Raw genomic sequence first — 23,751 nt, forward strand, 5'->3', positions numbered from 1 at the left:
AATTCTTCAAGAATGTGTCATAAGTGTTACAGTTACCCTTTAATGTTTTTTGTGTGTTGACATCTTGCCATGTTTTTTCTATCGGCTGATGATGACATAGAAATGTGTTGAAACCGGTCCCAAACTATATAAAAATGTTGTGACATTAATTTGTGCAACAGTTAATTATTGTATTGAACAGGTGGAACATCTCTCTTTTTAGCACTGTAAATGACGTTCATGCACAGAACAGCAGACTATATGAAAAGGGATCGTATAAGAAATGAAGATGTGCTTAACGGACTGAATGTGAAACCAGTAATCAATTACTTCTATAATTACCAAGAAAACTTGAAATGTCACGTTCAAAGGATGGAATCTGGAAGACTACCAAAGGAGCCTATGCTATCAACCAAGATGACAGAGATCTGTAGGACGTCCAATGAAGCGATGGAAAGAAAATGCAAGACCATAACGAGCCACATGGCCCAATATTTGGAAGGATGATGATGATGATGATGATGATGATGACATAACCTCTCCTGCCCAAATCAGGATGAACAAACCTGTTCCCACAGACGAGGCCCTGTTGACTGAGTCACGGCGGCATAACCGTTACATCAATTACGGAGGAAATGCTGTAATTTCAGCTAGTCCATTAGCTGAGAGGTGGCGGCCCCACCAATGGTCTTACTTCCTTCAGGCTAGCAACCTGTCGGAAGGACATTTGATTGCTTTCAAGTCTTGCAAAAAGAAAAATGCAAGACCGTAACAGGACACATAGCCCAATACTTGGAAGGATGATGATGATGATGATGATGATGATGATGATGATGATGATGATGATGATGATGATGATGATGATGATAGTTCTCATGTTCATCAACTTCTGAAAATACTCTCTCCATCTATTTCTTATTTCTTCTGGCTTTGTTCAACATTGGGTGTGGTCAAGATTTGGATGGGTTGCCACGCGCTGTTGGGGGGTAAGGGAATGGAGGAGCGGAAAGAAACTGGCCACCCTACCGTACGTAAACTCCGGCTCAGGCACACCTCTGCGGAGGTTTGGACCTGCCTTCGGGCAGAATACACCCTTACCTTACCTGGTTTAGTTAATATTATGCTGCCTTCATCCTTCACAAATCTGGTGTTTACTTGATCTCTCTTTTTGTTTCTTAAGATACCATACAGTAATTTCTTGCCACCCTGCATATCATCTCTCAATTTCTGTGTGAATAAGGCCCACTACTTCTTCCACTACTTTCTTGGCCAAATTCTTTGCCTCTACATATTTTCTTCTACTTTCTTCAGTCTTAGATGTTTTCCATGCTTTTCATGTCATTTTCTTTTCCTTTACTTTAATCTTTACCCCATCATTCCACCAGGATGTCTCTTAGTCTTTCACATTTCCTGATGTTCTACCACATACCTTTTCTGCACATCCAACCAGTGCTTCCTTAAATCTTTTCCAATCATCTTCAACATTCCCCGCCTCCGTCCTGGGTACAAAGGGTATTATTTTCCTTTGAAATTCTTCTTGTATGCTTTTCTCTTTCAACTTCCATACTTTAATTCTTTTCTCTCTGCTTAATGGGCGTTTTTCAACTTTCCTACTTAAAATTTTCCTATCACAACTCTATAAAAGTAAAGTAAACTCGTGTCCTCATCCCGAGGTGGTGCAGCTCTTTTCAGGCACACCCCCATTGGAGGTGAGCTGCGTGTACCATTTGAACCACATACCAGCCCTCCTGCCATTCTTAAATTTCTGGCAGTACCGGGAATCGAACCCGGGCCTCCGAGGACGGCAGCTAATAACACTAACCGTTACGCTACGGAGGCGGACATCACAACTCTATGATCTCCACCAAAGGCCTCTTCAGGCATGGCTGTAACATCTTAAAGGTTCTTCTGGTGTTCTTTCTCTATGATTATATAATCAATCATGGTCTTTGTCCGTCTGTCTCCCCAGCCATACCTTGTAATCTTCTGACTGTTCTTCTTCCCAAACCAGGTGTTTCCAACAATCATTTGGATCCTCATGCAAAAATCCACCAACAACTCGCCTTCTGGATTTACATTTTCATATCCAAAAGGCCCTACAATATCTTCCTTTCCTTGTCTTTCCATTCCAACTTGTGCATTTAGATCTCCCATCAATAGTACTTCCTTATCTTCTATCTGTCTCTCCATTTCCTCTAAGAAGTCCTCTAGATGGTCATCTATGCAACCAGCTTGTGGGGCATACAACTGAAATAGATCATTCATGCCATTTTCAAACTGGAGTCTCATCACTATCATCCTATCGCTGACACATTTTGTATATTCCACATATGCTAGGATTTCTTTTCTAAGTGTCATAGCCGCTCCATTTTTTGCTTCAGGTTCTCTGCTGTACAATCCCCTAGCAAATGTAACTAGTGATTTATATTCCTACATCCTTCCTAACATTTCCGTTTCTCACTCTGCCTTTTCAATCATAGTTTTTAGGCAATTAATTTCACTGGCTTGAATTCTACTCCCCTCCCTATTTGTCACTGTCCAGGTCTCAGCCAAGTAAGTCAATATGGGTGCATAATACATTTTGTACATTATCTCTTTACACTTTCTTGTTCCAGACAAGGTTTCTTACACTCTGATGAATGCATTGCACTGTACCATCCTTTTGCTAATCTCCTTGTCCAGCCTTGTATTCTGCACTATTCACTCTCTAAGTATTTGAAACTGTCCAACGCTCTTAAGTATCTCGGCAGCGCACTTGATCGCAGATGGAACAATGTTGTTGAAATTAGGTCCCGGACTGAACAGGCAAGAGAATGAGCAAACTTCTCTGTAACAGGGACTTTAAGATCAATCTCTGTCTACCAAAGCCTGCTCAGAATATCATGGGCTGACAGAATACGTAACACTAAAGTACTCCGATGTCTGAACAAAGAGCTAGAGGTCACGCACAACGTCAAAAAGAAGAAAGTTGAGTACTTTGACCACATCATTCAAAACGATAAATATAGACTCCTTCAGCTTATCTTACAAGGTAGAATTGAAGGAAGGAGAAGTTGGGGAAGAAGGAGAATATCTTGGCTACAGAATCTAGAAAAATGGTATGGGCTCAGTATCTCCACTCTTTTCCGAGTTGCCGAGAACGAGAATCAGATCGCCCTGATGACAGCCGACATCCAATGAGGAATTTCAAGGCTCTGACCACCAATCTTGACACTGCCTTTTCCTTGCCTTGATATCACCATGGTCTTTTCTCTACACTGATTTCCATACCATACTTTTCAATATTCACTGAATAAAGTTGTTCTTGTATTTCTTTGCTGTTCGTTCTCCAGATCACAACATCAACTGCAAATAGTAATAAATTAATCTTGCTATTGCCAATGCTTTATCAGAAACAACAGAGGTAACAGCAAGTTTGGGAAACCACGGTCAAAAAGAGACTGGGTACACACACTGTAGAAATCTGCATCAGCAGTGTATGGACTCGGATTGGAAAGACGGAATGGTTTAGAAATGAAACTAGACATGGCTCTTGTCAGTTGTAAAAGTACACTCACGTTCATAGAAACCAGAACACCTTGAAAGACTAGAGATAGGAAGTTCATATTCACAGAACATGTGAATTAGTATGTTCTGAAGAAATGATTAGTATTTGAACCATGTCAGCCCTCACATCGACATCTCGGCACACCATCACCGACTGCGGCTCTCGTTGTCGCTATAAATCGAAGGTAATGGATCAGTGTGACTTGAGCAGATGTGCAGGATGCCTCGCAGATGTATGCGAGAAGTGTACCGTCAAATGAGCGAGTTTCAAAGAGGGCGCATTATTGGCATGAGAGAACGTGATGCATCCCTCTGGGAAATTGCTGCTTGTGTGGGACGAAGTGTCTCAGCAGTGCAACGGGTGTGTACAGAATGGTTCACAGAAGGCCGTAGAACATGACGAGATGAATCTGGTCGCACCATCCAGACCACCCTCGAGAAGATCGACACCTCGCCCGAATGGCATTGAAGGACAGACCTGCGTCCTCCTCGGTTCTGATGCAACAGTGAAACAGTGAAACACATCATAAACTATCAAGAGTGACAGTCCGTCGCCGTTTATTATGGTCTGGGTTACCGGCACATTGTCAACTTTTCCGCCTACCTTTGAATAATGTGCGTAAACATGCTAGACTGCAATGGTGTACGAAACGTCACTGGGGACAGGAATGGCAGCAGATAGTGTTTTCGGGTGAATCCAGGTTCTGATGGCCGCATTTTGGTTCGCCACAGACAGGGCGAGAGGCATCACATTGACTGGAATTGCACAACACATACAGCGCCAATTCAAGACCTTATGGTGTGGGGTGCTATTGGGTACAACCACAAATCACAGTTGGTGCGTGTCCAGGGCACTGTGACCAGTTTGACCTCCATGAATGACATCCTGCGACCCGTAGCCATACCCTTTCTGCACGACACCCCAGACGCCATATTTCAGTAAGACAATGCACGACCACAAGTTGCTGCAAGAACGTGTGCCTTCTTGTTGTCACAGGATGTCGGAATGTTGGCCTGGCCCGCCCGATCACCAGAATTGTCGCCAATCGAAAATGTGTGGGATATGGTGAAACGACGGGTGCGGCGCTGTGACCTAATGCCAACCCCCAAAGATGAACTGTGGAACCAGGTGAATACAGCATGAATGGCTATACCCCAGGACGCCATTCGCGCCTTATACGCGTCGATGCCATAACGCCCATGGAGGACCCAGTGCCTACTAGGCAACAGGACACATGCTGAACCTACGCGACTGAAATGCTAATCGTTTCTGCAGAACATACAGTACTAATGAACATGTTCTGTGAATATGAACTTCCTATCTCTAGTCTTTCAAGGTGTTCTGTTTTTTATGAACATGAGTGTATTTTGTGTCATATACACCAGTGCTTTGGATTGTCACATGATAAATATATAACTAGGCTATTATAATTTACACAAGACATCACAGTCACTTACCATGTACCCATAAGTGAGCTGCGGATTGAATTTGAGTTGATCCCCCATTTCAGCCAGCGATGGTTTGATAAAGACCCGTGTCTGGGCAGTTATCCGTTCATCGTCATAGTGGTACTTCAGATGGATCTCATTGTCAGCTATCGCAAAGGTCTTGGTGGCTATGTCGTCGTTCGCTTTCTTGGAAGGATCACGTTCGAACTTCTCGACGAGTTTCTGTGGAACACACAACGAAAGGCATGTTAAATGCAAGTTTATTCTCACCAAGAGATGTTTTACTTTAAGGGGTGTTAATATCTTGATCATCTGCCCTATGAATTTGTTCATGATCGAAGTACCTTGCAATAATAAAGGGCAAATGTCTCAGGAAGAATATATGAAAAGTGGTTCAAATATAATCAAGATCAATTTTTTAAGATAATTTACTAAAAGAGAAAAAGAAAAAGAGGAGAAAGAGAAAGAGAAAGAGAAAGAGAAAGAGAAAGAGAAAGAGAAGGAATAGGAATCATTAGTATTAGGGGACAAAACCTTGAGGTTGTTGAATACTTCAAATATTTGAGAAGTGAAATAATGCAAGATTGGATAAGGTGATCGGCAGAAGGGTACAAGCGGGAAATATGTTCTACCAGAATGTAAGGAACCTGGTGTGGGGAAGAGAAGTTCCTATGAAATGTAAAGAGACACTGTACAAGATGTACTATACCGCTATATTAATGTACGTATCAGAAACTTGGACTTTGGCAGCAAGAAGTGAGAGTGAAATTCAGCCCATTGAGATGAAGTTCCTGAGGGAAGACAAGGAGAGACAGAGTAAGAAATGTTGAGGTCAGAAAAGAGATAGGGGTAGAAAAACTGAGTGACAGGATGGAGAAGAATAAATTGAGATGGTTTGGACATGTCATGGGGATGGAGGAAGGAAGGATACGAAAACAAGTGTTGGAGGCTAAGATAGAGGGAAAGAGAACAAGAGGGAGGTCCAGAGCAAAATGGATGGACTCTGTCTAGAACAGCATAAGAAAAAGAAGACTGGCCTGGAGGAGTGGTGGAAGAAGAGGCAACAGTGGAGAGCGTCATCAACACCCCGACCTGGCAGGAGCTGGGCAAGGGGAAATAAATATTATGAATAATTTACTAAAAATTCAGTGTTCATATGGAGTGAGGGCATATGACGCTGTTGATGATAATTCATCCGTCAGGTGGAAACGTTAAGCCTTAGTGCTATTCAACAAGAGTATGCTATCTAGTGGCACTGGGTTTCACCCTCTCCCTTTCTATTATCAGTCTATTCATCTCATTAATTCCTCTGAAGAGGGTGACATCAGGAAGGGCTACTTGCTACGAAGATTCATCTCACATCATATTACGACTAACGAGCTTTAAAAGCTTCATTATAGAACCCGCATCGACTAGAAAATCAAGTAGCAAAATATTTCAGAATAGTTCACAATTGTAGTTTTGGGGTTCTCCACCTAATCAATACTTGTATAGTGTTAATTATATGCATTTACGTTGAAAAGTGCATTATGATAACATATGATTTTTAAGAAAATGTACTCAAATATTCTATTTAGGGTCTGCCTATTCAATACATGCCTCCCATAAGTCCAAAACCTCGTCCATGTTTTTGCAAGGGCATGAAGTAAGGGACTGCATGCAGGGGCGATGTACAGCGGGGACTATGTGTGCCCCACGACCACTACGGTAGGTGTGAAGGCCCTACAGGAACCCTGAAAAGTGATGGCTAACGGGGCTCTGGTAAAGTCCTCAATGGCAGATGCGGCAGAAAAAGATACTTTTGGAATAGCAAATCTGGCAGACGAGGCAACCCTCTTCCCATCGGATTTAAAGAAACAAGGGGAACCACTGCCTTTTGGTAATAATAATTTCATGTGGCTATTTCTAGCAGAGTGCAGCCCTTGTAAGGCAGACCCTCCGATGAGGGTGGGCGGGATCTGCCATGTGTAGGTAACTGCGTGTTATTGTGGTGGAGGATAGTGTTATGTGTGGTGTATGAGTTGCAGGGATGTTGGGGACAGCACAAACACCCAGCCCCCGGCCCAGTGGAATTAACCAATGAAGGTTAAAATCCCCAACCCGGCCGGGAATCGAACCCGGGACCCTCCGAACCGAAGGCCAGTACGCTGACCATTTAGCCAACGAGTCGGACACTGCCTGTTGGTGAAGAGGGATCTTCAAAAATACATACATACATAATCATTATAGACTGTTATGCTTTTCAGCGTTCACTCTGCAAGCCTCTGAGAATTTACTAAACGTCGCCACAATCCTCGATTTGCAACTAGTGTTGTGGCCTCATTTAGTTCTATACCTCTTATCTTTAAATCGTTAGAAACCGAGTCTAACCATCGTCGTCTTGGTCTCCCTTCTACTTCTCTTACCCTCCATAATAGAGTCCATTATTCTCTTAGGTAACCTATCCTCCTCCATTCGCCTCACATGACCCCACCACCGAAGCCGGTTTATGCGTACAGCTTCATCCATCGAGTTCATTCCTAAATTAGCCTTTATCTCCTCATTCCGTGTACCCTCCTGCCATTGTTCCCACCTGTTTGTACCAGCAATCATTCTTGCTACTTTCATGTCTGTTACTTCTAACTTATGAATAAGATATCCTGAGTCCACCCAGCTTTCGCTCCCGTAAAGCAAAGTTGGTCTGAAAACAGACCGATGTAAAGATAGTTTCGTCTGGGAGCTGACTTCCTTCTTACAGAATACTGCTTATCGCAACTGCGAGCTCTCTGCATTAGCTTTACTACACCTTGATTCAATCTCACTTACTATATTCCCATCCTGGGAGAACACACAACCTAAATACTTGAAATTATCGAGCTGTTCTAGCTTTGTATCACCAATCTGACATTCAATTCTGTTGAATTTCTTACCTACTGACATCAATTTAGTCTTTGAGAGGCTAATTTTCATGCCATACTCATTGCACCTATTTTCAAGTTCCAAGATATTAGACTGCAGGCTTTCGGCACAGTCTGCCATTAAGACCAAGTCGTCAGCATAGGCCAAACTGCTTACTACATTTCCACCTAACTGAATCCCTCCCTGCCATTTTATACCTTTCAGCAGATGATCCATGTAAACTACAAACAGCACAGGTGAAAGATTACAGCCTTGTCTAACTCCCGTAAGTACCCTGAACCAAGAACTCATTCTACCATCAATTCTCACTGAAGCCCAATTGTCAACATAAATGCCTTTGATTGATTATAACAATCTACCTTTAATTCCATAGTCCCCCAGTATGGCGAACATCTTTTCCCTCGGTACCCTGTCATATGCTTTCTCTAGATCTACGAAACATAAACACAACTGCCTATTCCTCTCGTAGCATTTTTCAATTACCTGGCGCATACTGAAAATCTTATCCTGACAGCCTCTCTGTGGTCTGAAACCACACTGGTTTTCATCCAACTTCCTCTCAACGACTGATTGCACCCTCCCTTCCAAGATGCCTGTGAATACTTTGCCTCGTATACTAATCAATGAGATACCTCGGTAGTTGTTGCAATCCTTCCTGTTCCCTTGCTTATAGATAGGTGCAATTACTGCTTTTGTCCAATCTGAAGGTACCTTACCAACACTCCATTTTAATTTTACTACTCTATGAAGCCATTTCACCCTGCCTTCCCACTATACTTCACCATTTCAGGTCTAATTTCATCTATTCTTGCTGCTTTATGGCAATGGAGTTTATGTACCATCCTTTCCACTTCCTCAAGCATAATTTCACCAACATCATTTTCCTCCTCCCTATGAGCTTGGCTGTTTGCAACACCACCATGATGATGATATCCTTTTACATTGAGAAGATGTTCAAAATATTCCCTCCACCTCTCCAGTGATTCCCTGGGATCTATTATGAGTTCACCTGAATTACTCAAAACACTGTTCTTTCCTTTTTCCCTCCCTTCCTCAGATTCTTTATTACTGTCCAGAAAGGTTTCCCTGCTGCTTGACCTAGCCTTTCCAGGTTATTACCAAAATCTTCCCATGACTTCTTTTTGGATTCAACAACTATTTGTTTTGCTCTGTTTCTTTCATCTACGTAACAATCCCTGTCTGCCTCGGCCCTTGTTTGGAGCCATTTCTGATAAGCCTTCTTTTTACGTTTACAAGCTGCTCTCACGTCGTCATTCCACCAAGATGTTCGCCTTTTCCCATCTTTACACACAGTTGTTCCTAGGCATTCCCTTGCTGTTTTTACTACAGGATCCCTGTATGCCATCCATTCACTTTCTATATCCTGAACCTGCTTACAGTCTACTGTTCGAAACTTCTCACTAATCATATCCATGTACTTCTGTCTAATTTCCTCGTCCTGGAGATTTTCTACCCTTATTCATTCGCAGACAGATTTCACTTTCTCTACCCTAGGCCTAGAGATACTTAGTTCACTACAGATCAGATAGTGGTCTGTATCATCGAAAAATCCGCGAAAAACTCGTACATTCCTAACAGATTTCCTGAATTCAAAGTCTGTTAAGATATAGTCTATTATGGATCTGGTACCCCTAGCCTCCCATGTGTAGCGGCGAATAGCCTTATGTTTGAAGAATGTATTCGTAACAGCTAAACCCATACAAGCACAGAAGTCCAGCAAACACTTCCCATTCCCATTAGCTTCCAATCTTCCCCACATTTACCAATCACCCTTTCGTATCCTTCAGTTCTATTCCCAACTCTCGCATTGAAATCGCCCATTAGCACTATTCTATCCTTGCTGTTGACCCTAACCACGATGTCACTCAATGCTTCATAAAACTTGTCAACTTCATCCTCATCTGCACCCTCACATGGTGAATACATGGACACAATTCTTGTCCTAATTCCTCCAACTGACAAATCTACCCACATCATTCGCTCATTTACGTGCCTAACAGAAACTATGTTGCGTGCAATGGTATTCCTGATAAAGAGCCCTACCCCAGACTCTGCCCTTCCCTTTCTAACACCCGTCAAGTACACTTTATAATCTCCTATCTCTTCCTCATTATCTCCCCTTACCCGAATATCACTTACTCCTAGCACATCCAGATGCATCCTCTTTGCTGACTCAGCCAGTTCCACCTTCTTTCTTCCATAAGCCCCATTAATATTGATAGCTCCCCATCGAGTTCCATTTCGTTCGCCAAGTTGTTTCCAAGGAGTCCCTCGCCTGTCAAATGGGAGTGGGACTCCATTACTCCCATAGGTCCGAGGCTTGCTTAAAGTGTTCTGAGCTCGGTAATTCATGAAACAGGATGCTACCCTACTTGTACATAGTCCAAGTGAGGATCTCTCCTCTAACGGGTTATGGACCACCGGTGGATTGTATAGTCCTAGCCGCCTGAGCACAAGGAGGGCCACGACTCAGAATATGTCCGAGATGCCCACTCCCATTCCATAGCAACTGGTATCCCGACTCTCAGGACCACTTACTAGGCCACTCAGCCGTTGCCCTTGGTTCATGAACTAGGACGTGACTACAGTAACCCACAAACATGAACCATGGGATCTTCAAAGGCTAAGGGAGATAACCCTTACAGAAAACAGCAAGCTTGTAGGCTCAGGTGGCAGTCCAACCACCAAACTCTAACTGCTGTGGGCTACTAACTTGCACAGCCTTAAAAGAATGAAAAATTAAAACCTACAACCTGTTTTCCGGTCTTTGACTGGGTAAGGGATGTAATGAATGAACCATATATAGGCTATTAGTACAATGGGGTCGCCATTCCCAAGGTGATTTATTAATGACTGACAGATGTTATGAAATGAGAATGGAGAGCGTTGCTGGAATGAAAGATGACAGGGAAAACAGTAGTACCCTTAGAAAAACCTGTCCTGCCTCCGCTTTGTCCAGCACAAATCTCACACGGAGTGACGGGGATTCGAACCACGGTATCCAGCGGCGAGAGGCCGACGCGCTGCCGTCTGAGCCATGGAGGCTCCTTGCACAGCCTTAAATGTAAACTATTAAAGAAAGCAAAGTGAAACAGAACTGGATGGACTATAAGTTGACGACTTTTGGCATGAAAATGGAAAATGAGAATAGGTTTTTGGAATGTCAGAACCCTGAGAGAGAGCAGTAGATTGAAGCAAGTGGCTAAAGTGATGGAGGAACACAGGCTGGATATCCTTGGATTAAGTGAAGTACGGTGGCCAGACTTCAGAGAAATACAGACTCTTAATAGGTGCACATTCCTTTTTTTTTTTTTTTTTTGCTATTTGCTTTACGTCGCACCGACACAGATAGGTCTTATGGCGACGAGCACATTCCTTTATTCTGGGCATATGGGGAAGGATGCAAAATATAGAGAAGGTGTAGGATTGTTATTGAATGAAACCGGAGCCTTCTTGATTGGAAACCCATCTCAGAAAGACTGATGACAGCTCAATTCAAGACTGGGGTTTGCAATGTGACAATGATGCAGTGTTATGCTCCCATAGAAATGTCAGAGACTGAAAAAAAGGAAGAATTCTACTGCCAGCTAAATGAGACTATTAAGAGAGTGGGAAAGAGGGATATTATTATTCTGATGGGGGATTTAAATGTAAAGGTTCATTCTAACAATGAGAGACTGGAACAAATTACGGGAGTGCATGGAGTTGATGACTAACAAAAATGGGGAGCTTTTCATTGATTTCTGTGCTAGCCATGATTTGGTAGTGGGTGGCACTTTATTCCCTCATAAACAATGCCATAAGATTACATGGGTGTTGCCAGATCATGTTACAGAAAACCAGATTGACCACATCGTCATAAGTAGAAAATTTAGAAGATCAATCACTGACGTGAGGGGCAGATATTGGAAGTGATCATCACTTGGTAGTTGCACAGTTTTTTTAACTTTTTTTTTTTAATGTCACACCGACACAGACAGGTCTTATAGCGACGATGGGATAGGAAAGGCGTAAGAGTGGGAAGGAAGCAGCCACGGCCTTAATTAAGGTACAGCCCCAGCATTTGCCTGGTGTGAAACTGGGAAACCACAGAAAACCATCTTCAGGGCTGCCGACAGTGGGAGTTGCAGAGTTTAAAATGAAAACTGTGGCAAGTGGAAGGAAATTCGAAAGGCGAAACAAAATATTTGATTTAGGCAAATTGCAAGATGAAAGCAAAAGAAAAGAATTCCAGATAGAATTAAGAAACCACTTTGAAGCTCTTGCTGTTGAACCAGAATTTATTATAGATATTGAAAGTAAAGGACACATATTTAGAAGTTAGTGAGAAGGTTCTTAGATTTCACAATTATCTCAAGAAGGAATGGATGTCTGATGGTACTTGGAATAAAATAGAGGCTAGGAAACTAGTTAAGGCAAAGATTAATGTGTAAAATAAGACAACAGAAAGCCACAGCATGAAAGGAATATGTGAAAGCTGATAAGAGTGTGAAGAAAAGCATGAGAAAGGATCATATACAGTGGGTAGATGAACAAGCATGAATGGCACAAGGAGCATCAGAAAGGGAAGATGCTAAGGAATTGTATAGTATCACAAAGAAACTGTCAGTGAGAGAATTTATCAGGACTAAACCTGTTAAAAACAAGAGAGGTGAACTAATGACCACCCAGGAAGAACAGTTACAGAGATGGAAGGAACACTTCTCAGAGTTGCTCAATAGAGATACAGAACAGAATGGTAACTAACAAACGGAACCAGTAGATAGTGACCCAAGAATAAATTTACCTCCTCCAACCTGTTCAGAAGTAGAAAAGGCCTTTAAACAGATAAGAACTGGAAAAGCACCAGGTATGGATAATATCATGCCAGAAATACTTAAAGCAGATATTGAGACCTTGGCAAAATTATTGCAACCCCTGTTGGAAAGGATCAGGAATGAAGAAAAGCTACCAGCTGAATGGAAGGCAGGCCTGATTGTTAAGATACCAAAGAAACGGGATATTTCTAAGTGTGATAATTGGAGGGGAATTACATTGTTGTCAGTATCAAGTAAGGTGCTTTCGAGGATCATTTTAGAATGGGTGAAAGATGTTGTGGAATTGCATGTCAGAAGGGAACAGGCTGGTTTTTGTAAACACAGTCGCTGTGTTGATCTGATAAACACTCTGAGAATTTATCTTGGAACAAAGTAGAGAATGGCAGAACATCCTCTACTTGACTTTCATTGATTTTGAGAAGGCCTTCAACTTTTTTATGTGTTATGTGGCAAACACTTGAAGAACATGGTATACCACAAAAGATCCTGAATCTTATAAAGGATATGTATGAAGGTTATAAATGTCAGGTTCTGCATATGGGAGATCATACTGAGCCAATAGATGTGGCCTCGGCAGTTCGACACAGCTGTATTCTTACTCCGATTCTTTTTCTACTTGTGTTGGATAGTGTGCTGAGGAGAGTGTATCGAGGTCATAAAAGGAGGATCCAGTGGGGCTTACAAGATAAGTTAGAAGTCCTTGTTTTTGCAGATGACATCTGCCTACTGGATCAATGGTTCAGAGATATGGAAGAGAAGATTAAGCGGTTGAAGGAGGAGGCAGAGGATGCTGGACTAAATATTAAATAAGACCAAGGAGATGAGGGTCAGTTCCAAGATTGATGATAAATTGTCTACAGATGATAAAGAGATAGAAGAAGTAGACTCATCTTGGGAGTATGGTTACTACAACTGGAGGAGCAGAAGAGGGCATTAAGAGTCGTATTACCGGGCGAGTTGGCCGTGCGCGTAGAGGCGCGCGGCTGTGAGCTTGCATCCGGGAGATAGTAGGTTCGAATCCCACTATCGGCAGCCCTGAAAATGGTTTTCCGTGGTTTCCCATTTTCACACCAGGCAAATGCTGGGGATGTACCTTAATTAAGGCCACGGCCGCTTCCTTCCAACTCCTAGCCCTTTCCTATGCCATCGTCGCCATAAGACGTATCTGTGTCGGTGCGACGTAAAGCCCCTAGCAAAAAAAAAAGAGTCGTATCAGGAAAGCAAATGGTGCTTTTGTTCAACTGTATCCTGTATGAAGAAACAAGAACATTTCTAGAAAGACTAAGCTACAACTTTTTAATACAAATGTTAAGTCTGTTCTGCTTTACAGGTGTGAAATGTGGAAAGTTACTCAGAAGATGACTAAACAACTGCAAATCTTCGTCTAAGACATATCACCAACAGAAGGTGACTGGACGTTATTTCAAATGAAGACCTATAAGAAGAAACTAATCATCAGCCAATTGAAATACACATAAGGGAGAGAAAATGGCATTGGATAGGACATACTTTAAGGAAGCCTGATGGACCCATTGAAAAGACAGCGCTCGACTGGAACCCCCAAGGTGCTAGAAAGTGTGGATGTCCGAAGAAGACCTGGAAGAAGACGATCGAAGAGGAATGTCTAGCTGTGGGAAAGACTTAGAATGAAGTGAAGAGGCTAGCCAACAATAGTAACATATTTTCACGGAAGCCCTATGCTCCAGGAGGAGTAAGTCAAGTATTCAACACATGTTAAATACATTAATCTAGTGCATGTTTCATCCCCTAGAGAACAGCATCAACTAGAGGGCTAAGTAAATATACATCAGAAATAAAAATCACAATTTAAAATGGTGAGACACAAGCTAAAAATCATTAAAATATGACACATTTAAAATAGATTACAAAATATGAACAATAACCCTCTTGACGGTGGAGATTGTGGAAGAGGCAGCCCAGTACTCAACGAATAGTACGAGTACACTATTCATAAGCAGTGTTTGTTTCCCATGTTAGGGGCGGCTGCAAGGGAGTCTGTTCCACATGTAAGGGGTGGTCTGAAAAATAACTGGCAGTAGCTCTAAAATGCCTTTGGGAGTGGCGACCCCATCGTAACAATAGCCTAAACATGAGTGATGGCAGACCACCAACACCCCGACCTGGCAGGAGCTGGACAAGGAGAAATGAAAATGATGATGATGATTATAAGTAAAAACTAACTGTAGCCAAACATGCACACAACTGTCCTTCATCCATTTTTGCTGAACTGTGATAAAATATTTTATGTAGTGTAATGGTACAATGACTGTACATTATGATCTTTTATAAAAGTTAACTTGCACAAAATATTTTACAAAATATCTTTGACAAATTTCTTTGTTTGTTAGTGTAATATCAGCCAAAGACGCTCCACAGGAGCACTTGAAAGAATACCTGTGTTCTCTTTTTTACAACTTACTTTTCGTTGCACCGACACCGATAGGTCTTACGGCGATGATGAGATAGGAAAGGCCTAGGAGTGGGAAGGAATTGGCCGTGACCTTAATTGAGGAACAGCCCCAGCATTTGCCTGGTGTGAAAATGAGAAACCAAGGAAAACCATCTTCAGGGCTGCCGACAGCGGGGGATCTCCCAGATGCAAGCTCACAGCTGCGTGCCCCTAACCACATGGCCAACTTGCCCGGTGTGTTTTCTTTTAAGAATAACCCCAGCAGTGATGGATATTGTAGGATAAGTTGATGTATTTGGAAATAATGGAGGGGTAAGAAATAATTTCATCCAACACTACTGGTTCTGCAGTTTCTGCTTCCAAATGATGTGTATTGATTACTCAATGAGAAATACATTTTGTAAAAAGTAACGATTACAAATAAAAATTACTCAAAATATATTTGTTACAAGTAATTCGATTACTTGCCAACTCTGTCCACCATGCGCAGCAATGTTAACATACAGCATTAACTATCAGTAGCTGCTGACGTACGCTACAAAGGCAGAAACCTTACCAGGACAACTCTACGAGGGCCCTCCATCGCTGCTAAAGTTCCACGCTGTCTCGGGGCAAAAGTGACGTGACGGTAAAATAGACGATCTCGGCGGCCTTTGAACGTTTCTGTCAGGTAGAGTGGATGCATTTCAAGCCTCTCGAGACCGTCTATTCGTGCCTCACTGTAGAATTCCATTAACCGTGAATCCTCCACTGAGCTAGCAGCCACGAAGAAAGTGTGTTCTGAAACATATCGAAGGGTACAATAGACATCAAAGTTACCACAATGCAGGTACGTTCTTGATATGTGACTGAAGACCACCACGCATACCAAATGTTCTGAAGTGGTGCAAGGGGATGCAGTTTACAGCTTAATTCCTTTGTCAACATATCTTGAGGTTGCACCCTCTGTGGACCAGTCAGCCTCTGGATCCCAAGATCACAGCACTAATCCTGGCAGAGGTAGTCAGATTTTTAAAATCTATCAGCGATAACTTATTACTTTATTACGATCTTTTATTGGCTAAACATCACACATGTTTAGAGAACCAGTATGTGGCTTATAATCTACCAAGCATTCCCAGGACTTGTTAACATCATTATTCAACTTGCCTCACAAAGAAATTGAATTGACAAATAAACTGAATAATTTGAATTGACAGGCAAGCAGATAAAGACACAGACAGAGCCCTAAAGATCGAAATACAAGGTTCACGTTCAACTGGCTCTCATGGCTCCGAGAGTTATTATCAGAAGTCAAGGTCAAATATAGTTATATAGTACACAGGAGACAACGGCATACTTAAGTCGAGAAAGTTTGTGAAAGTCCTCAAAGCAATGGAATAGAGGAATGTTCAACAGGAGGAGTTACAGATAAAAACATTTACAGACACATCTATTAGGGTGCCTCAGTTTTACAAGACAATTTGTTTTTAGACAAAACATTTTTAATAAGTAGATAATTGATAAATTTGTTATTTTACTGAGACTGAATATTGGAACATTAGGCCATATAATAATTTCCTATAAGTTTTATTTTTAAGCTGACATACGATAATTTTATTTCTTACACTCAGTCTATAATATTTTATTCAGAATGACAAATAATTTGTAATTTATTTCTAGAGCTCGATAAGATAGTGACCTTAACACTGATGTTTTCATGATCCGTACTTGTAGACATGATATAGGCTTTTGGGCTCATGCCATGTCAAGAAAACAAGGTGAAACTCTTTGCGTTTCACAGAGAACTTTGCTCCGCGTCTTCAAAAGAGAATCTCCACTGTTCCCGAGGAAGTCTCCTACAATAATTAGGGTTTGAATTTAAGAATATTCTTAAATTTTTGAATTGTTCTGACTGACTCACCGTTCTTAAATTTAAGAATAATCTTAAATTCAAGCCCTCATTATTGTAGAAGACTTCCTCGGGAACAGTTGAGATTTTCTTCTGAAGACACAGAGCAAAGTTCTCTGTGTAACGTAAAGAGTTTCGCCTTCTTTTCTTGACACGACATATGTTAACAAGTTCTGGGAATGCTTGATAAATTACACAGCTGCTGAAGATGAGAACATACGGGTTCTCAAAACTATTACAGCATTTAGCCAATAAAAGATTGTAGTAAGTATTGACTATAAGTTTTAAGTTAATGCTGATAGATTAGTTTGAAGTCACAATGGACCGAAATAAATCAAACCATTACGGCTAAAATAATAAACTCTAAAATGAAATAAAAAGATTTTTGAAAGGCAAAATAAGGTCAATTCGACAATCCATGTCATATGATGTTGGCATGTAAGAGATCCTTGGTGAGACAAAATTAGTTGTAAAACTCAGCCATAGTCTGTCAACAGAGATCTGGTTTTCTCTGCTATTTAGTAGAGCATCAAATGAAAATGCCTTCATGTGGTGGTGGTGGTTCCTCTTCAAATATAAAACATTATGAATATGGTGTAACTCAATATACTAAATACAGATTATACAATCAAGTATCTCGTAGACTATAAATCTTTGTTGTGACAAGAACAATCTAACTGTATGGCATGTATCCAACAAAACTGTTCTCTGCACCCTTGTATTAGACGCTTCTGACCTAGTTGTTCAAGACCTGTTACCGGCGCTTTTGGGACCATACCTGTTGCTGACAGCACCACGTGTAATGTGCCTCCACATCATCTTCCTGTACTCTACCAGTGATGTGTACTTATTGATTTTGTGCACCTGGGTGGTTTTTAATTATAGGAGAGCAAATAGGTCAGTTTGGTAGCCTTACTCAGAAAGACAATATCAGGATGATTTGCCAAAATTGTCTGGTCAGTTAAAACAGATCTGTCGTCAATTAATTAATTAATTAATTAATTAATTAATTAATTTATTTATTTATTTATTTATTTATTTATTTATTTATTTATTTATATACATGCAAAAGGCATAGAAAAGGTAAAAATTAGGATTTCATTGTCAGTCTTTTTCTACCTGCACCAAGAATCTATTGTTTGTGTACAGCCGCCAGGAGCAACCTTCACTTGTCAGGTGAAAACGAATCTTACAGTGAAATGACTATTCACGTTTATGGCACATTCCCCAAGGAGGGGAGATAGCCAATAAAGGAGTAAAATGAAGAATTTCTGTTTGAACACGTCGGGAAAGTTTGCAACTCCAAATTTTTTACAATTGAGTGCTCATTAAATTTTTTCCTTTTTGTTAGTGGCTTTACGTTGCACCAACACGAATAGGTCTTTTCGCGGCGGTGGGATAGGAAAGGCCTAGAAGTTGGAAGGAATTGGCCACAGCCGTGGCCTTAATTAAGGTACAGCCCCAGCATTTGCATGGTGTGAAAAAGGAAAACCGTGGAAAACCATCTTCAGGGCTGCCGACAGTGAGATTCGAACCCACTATCTCCTGGATGCAAGCTCACAGCCGCGTGCTCCTAACCACACGGCCAACTCGCCAGGTCATTAAAAAATGACGTCCCATATGCCTTTTGCATATAAATAAATAAAATTAATTAAAATAAAATAATAATATAAAATTTGAAAAAAATATTCTCGACACGGGGGGGTCGAACCCACGACCAATGACTGATCAGTCCGAGCGCTTACCGCTACGCCAACTACTGCTTGTCGTGGGCGTTAACGTAAGTGGCTTATGCGGTGCAAGAGCCGCGTCAACATGTGTATTTTTATTTTTATTTTCTATACGCTTGGCCATTTGGAGTTTCCACTTTGGGTACTTTCATTTCTAGCCAAGCCCTGCATGTTCTATGACTTTGAGCGAAATCGGTGGTGACGAGTAGGGAATGTCCCCTTGTTAGTGTATTCCACTCCATCCAACACCAGAACACAGGGTGCCAGGACAACACCCACAGATTTTTTATTTTTTACGTTGCACTGACACAGATAGGTCTAATGACGATGGGACAGAGGGGTTAGGTGTGGGAAGGAATTGACTGTGGCCTTAATTAAGGTACATCCTCAGCACTGACATCTCGAAATTTTGTAAAACTGCACATGTGCCCTGCATGTAAAAAGGTTTGGACGTCCAGTTTTAGAACATCCTCTTCCCCGGAACCAAACTTGGTCTGACTGACTCACCTTTGAGACCATCCTCTCGTCCACGACCAAACTTCTGCCAGATGGTCTCCGCCTTAAAGTCCTGCCTGGCCTGCTCCAACAAGTCAGCTCGCATGCTGTAAATCTCCACCAGCCACTCTGGAGATTCCCACTCGTACTCGGAATACATGGTCGCTCGCGAGACCAAGCCGTCTCTTGTCTCGTAGGGAGCGTATTTCTCCAGCTTGGACTTCTTGTACAGAGCTTGTTTACCACCTCCTGCGTATCTTTTCTTAAAAACTGAAACATCCTGATTCATCAATATTGAAGTCATAAGGGACAGACACAGTATTTTCAGAAGCAAAAACCAAACATTTTTGCAAGATTCACACACACATATATAATAATTTTGAATATCCTCTCCTCAATTAAACAATCAGTTGATTACAATCCAAGAGAAATACATGGAAAACTATAGTATCCACTGTCTGTTTGTTGGGTTACCAGCCCAAAGACTGGTTGGTTCTCCAAATAGCACTACCAAAGGCTACTCACAATAAACCTCATAATGATTCTGCACTGACTTACAAATCATTAAAAATTGACTCCTAAGAGGAAATTGTACTTTCACCTTTCAATACACCATTAAGAAAGACTTTACACTATTAATAAATAATGAAAAGACATTCTTTTATAACACCAGAACATGTATTGATTTCTGTTGGACTATCATCAGCTGGCGAACAAATAAATTAACAAGAGACATTCTAAACCATTACTAGAAAAATATGATACATAAAAGAGATGGTGTGTTGTGAAAAATAAAAGTTAATTAAAATATAGCATGACGATTTTAGATATATGTTGCTACATATATAAAAATGAAGTCATCTTGTTACATTCTTATTATCATGTTAAAAGGAACTGTTATTGTTCAGATTTTGAAGTGGACCGATATGTGAATTAATTATGGAAAATCCACTTGTTTCATCTGTGGAGGACTCTTACTTAATACACAACGGAGCTTAAATAGTACAGTGTCTAATACAGAAAAATGATTCGCTCAAGCTGACTCGTTATTTTACTGTCTGTAGGAGTTCCCACGTCCTTCGGTCTCTCTGAGAGGGATCTTTTGTATGGAGTGTGCTGGACAATCGGAGATCAGGCTTGAAAATGACTGGAAACGTTTGAAATGTGGGTCTGGAGATGAATGCTATGGATTGAATGGATTGAAAAAGACCAATAAAAACCATTCTGCAAGAAATTCATGGGAAGAGAAAACTGATGCTAATGATACAGAGAAGAAGAGCTGAATTCATTGGCCACATATTGCAATATAATACCTTTCAACCAATCTGCTGGAAGGGAAAATCATCATCATCATCATCATCATCATCATCTGGAGCCATTTCCAACCACAGCTATGTTGTGTGCAGATGATCTACTAACATGGGGAAACAGTGAGAGTGAAGTACAGGAACACCTAAATGTATGGGAGGAAGTTGTGTCATCTTATGGAATGAAGTTCTCAGCACAAAAGAGTGAAGTGCTGGTAACGACACAAAACAAGAACCGAGCGTATAATGGCATCACATTAGGAGGGGAGCAGTTGAGAAGAGCTGAAAGCTTTAAATACCTGGCAAGTGTAATTGGAGAAAATGGAAGAAACAGGATGGAAATCAATGAAAGAGGAAGGTGTACAAATGGATTCTTTAAGAGTGTGGGAGGACTGATACACAACAGGGATGTACCACAGAGATGTAAAGGAATTATCTAGAAGACTTATATTGTACCAATTTTGAGATATGGATCAGAAACGTGGGTGATGAAGGAGAGGGATGAAAGTAGAATACAAGCAGTGGAAATGAAGTTTCAGAGGTGTCAAGTAGGTTTAACAATAAACGAGAGGTTTAGGGAGATGGTAAATGAGGTACACCTACAGGAAAAGATAGAATAATAAAGGCTGCAATATAGAGGAGGCTACCTACAACTTACAGAGTCTTTATAGTGTAGCGGTTAAGACTGGTCTGAAGATCAGCATCCAGAAGACTGAATTTATGACCAATATCAAGGAGGCCCCTTCTACAATTCCTCTCACAGACGCTACCATACGAAAAGTACCTGCAGTTAAGTACTTGGGAGAATGGATCTCTGCGAATGAAAGTGAGAATCTAGCCATAGATGCCAGATGTACCAAGTTTAAAAGGGCTTATCACTTGTGTCATAGTATCTATTCATCTAAGTGCCTCTCCAAGAACCTCAAACTCAGACACTACAACTCGGTAGTCAAACCATCTGTTCTGTATGCTTCTGAGTGCCTTGTAATGGCTAGGAAGGGCCCACTCAGAAAGCTGGAGTTAAAAGAGAGGAAGATCCTGAGGAGGATATTAGGACCAATCAGAGAGGAAGGAGGCACTTACAGAATCCGCCATAATGATGAACTGTATGAACACCAGGAGTACATCGTCACGTCTATAAGGAAAAGGCGCCTGACCTTTTATGGACACTTGGCCCATCTGGATTCCAAAAGACTCTCCAACAGGATATACACAGTAACAGGAAGAGGCAAGGCTTCTAAGAACAAATGGATCACGTCAGTTAAGTCGGATATGGAACAACTAAATATCCCACTGGGACAAACTCATGACCGACTACTGTTCCGTCAAGCCATCCGACACAGAGTTTTCCCAACGTCCCTTACAAGTAAGCAGACTACAGGAACTAAGTGGACAGAGGAGAGAAAGCTGGCTCATAGTCAGCAAATGAAGGAGTATTGGAAGAAGAAAGCAACAACTTTACCAAACAGTAGATACGAGCCCCGTGATCCTCAGTAGGCCTAAACGACAAAGAAGAAAGGCTGCAGTGGTATGGACATGTTAAGAGAATGGGAGAAGAGAGGATACCAAGAAAGATGTTAGAAATGGAGTTAAAGGGAAGGAGACCTAGAAAAAGACCACGGGACAGATGGCTGAAAGGTGTAAAGAAGAGCATCGAGGCAAGAGGAGGGAACTGGAAGACAGTGAGAGAAGAGAAGTGGTGGATGGGCAGAAAGGAAAAAACATGGGGAAGAAAAGCTAAAGACGACCGAGGAAAAAATTCCTTCAAGACTTGGCACAGAGTCTTCATTATGGTTCCTGCTATCAAATGAATGAGGAGCTGAGGACAGAGAACATTGGTTGCATAGACAAGGCATTGTCTTTACACAGTGATTTGTGCCTGCGGTCATCTGGAATGCTGGGCAGATATATATTTCAGTGTATTATCATAACTTTCCTTCTCTTTAATAATAGTAAAGGAGAGCTACAACACACCTGAGTGGGGAATGTCGATGGGCTGCACCCAAGAATCGGGCATATCGAGATGTTTCTCCTGCAGTATTTCAGGGCTCTCGTCCTCCATCTCTCCGAGTCGACGAGTCTCCCACGGTTCACCCAACAGCAGGTGTTCCCAACAAGTCAAGTCCGTCAGATCAAACTTGAGATCCTGAAAAGATTTAATTCTGATGCTATACATCCATGTACTAAAAAAGAGAAGAAGAAGAAAGGTGGAAAGACAATTACAAGAAGAGCAATATGGCTCATCAACACTACACTCCATCTTGAGCACAAGGCAGTTAATGGGAAAAACATTGGAAATACGGTAACATTCCTTGATTTCATGACCGTTGCCAGGGGGGGGGGGGGGGGTAGAACCATCCCCCCATGGAATTTTTACAAAAGAAAAGAAAAGAAACAGAAACTGAAATAAACAAGTGAAAATCAATTCAATGGGTTGGCTCTCTTGAACATTCACCATCATCATCATCATCATCATCATAAGGAGCAGTTTCGAACCACAGGCTGGGTCTGCTTGGAACATAAGCCTCTGCATCATTTTCTGCCCATCCACCACTTCTCTTCTCTCACTGTCGTCCAGTTCCCTTTTCTTGCCTCGATGCTCTTCTTTAGAACTTTCACCCATCTGTCCCTCAGTCTTCCTCTAGGTCTCCTTCCCTTCAACTCCATTTCTAACATCTTTCTTGGTATCCTCTCTTCTCCCATTCTCTTGACATGTCCATACCATTGCAGGCTTGATATTTCGATCTTTTCCTGTAGGTGTACCTCATTTACCATCTCCCTAAACCTCTCATTTACCATCTCCCTAAACCTCTCGTTTATTGTTAAACCTACTTGACACCTCTGAAACTTCATTTCCACTGCTTGTATTCTACTTTTTGCGCTCTCCTTCATCACCCACGTTTCTGATCCATATCTCAAAATTGGTACAATATAATTCTTCTAGATAATTCCTTTACATCTCTGTTGTGTATCAGTTCTCCCACATTCTTTAAGAACACATTTGCACACCTTCCTCTTTCACTGATTTCCATCCTGTTTCCTCCATTTTCTCCAATTACACTTGCCAGGTATTTAAAGCTTTCAGCTCTCTTCAACTGCTCCCCTCCTAATGTGATGCCATTATACGCTCGGTTCTTGTTTTGTGTCGTTACCAGCACTTCACTCTTTTGTGCTGAGAACTTCATTC

General features: G+C 41.5%; 1 protein-coding gene across 5 annotated transcripts in view; it reads right to left on the reverse strand.

The window, feature by feature from the left end:
* The window catches only part of lobo (lost boys), a 308,482-nt gene that overhangs the window by 24,891 nt on the left and 259,840 nt on the right, over window positions 1-23,751 (reverse strand). For all 5 annotated transcript variants that reach the window (XM_067156796.2, XM_068229770.1, XM_067156794.2 and 2 more), the window contains 4 exons: window positions 22,539-22,710; window positions 19,270-19,527; window positions 15,698-15,921; window positions 4,984-5,196 (listed from right to left, as the gene is read on the reverse strand). In XM_067156796.2, coding sequence (XP_067012897.2) covers window positions 4,984-5,196; window positions 15,698-15,921; window positions 19,270-19,527; window positions 22,539-22,710 — 867 coding nt within the window. The remainder of the gene's footprint in view (window positions 1-4,983; window positions 5,197-15,697; window positions 15,922-19,269; window positions 19,528-22,538; window positions 22,711-23,751) is intronic.

Source organism: Anabrus simplex, chromosome 12, assembly GCF_040414725.1.
Source record: "Anabrus simplex isolate iqAnaSimp1 chromosome 12, ASM4041472v1, whole genome shotgun sequence".
Lineage (NCBI taxonomy): Eukaryota > Metazoa > Arthropoda > Insecta > Orthoptera > Tettigoniidae > Anabrus > Anabrus simplex.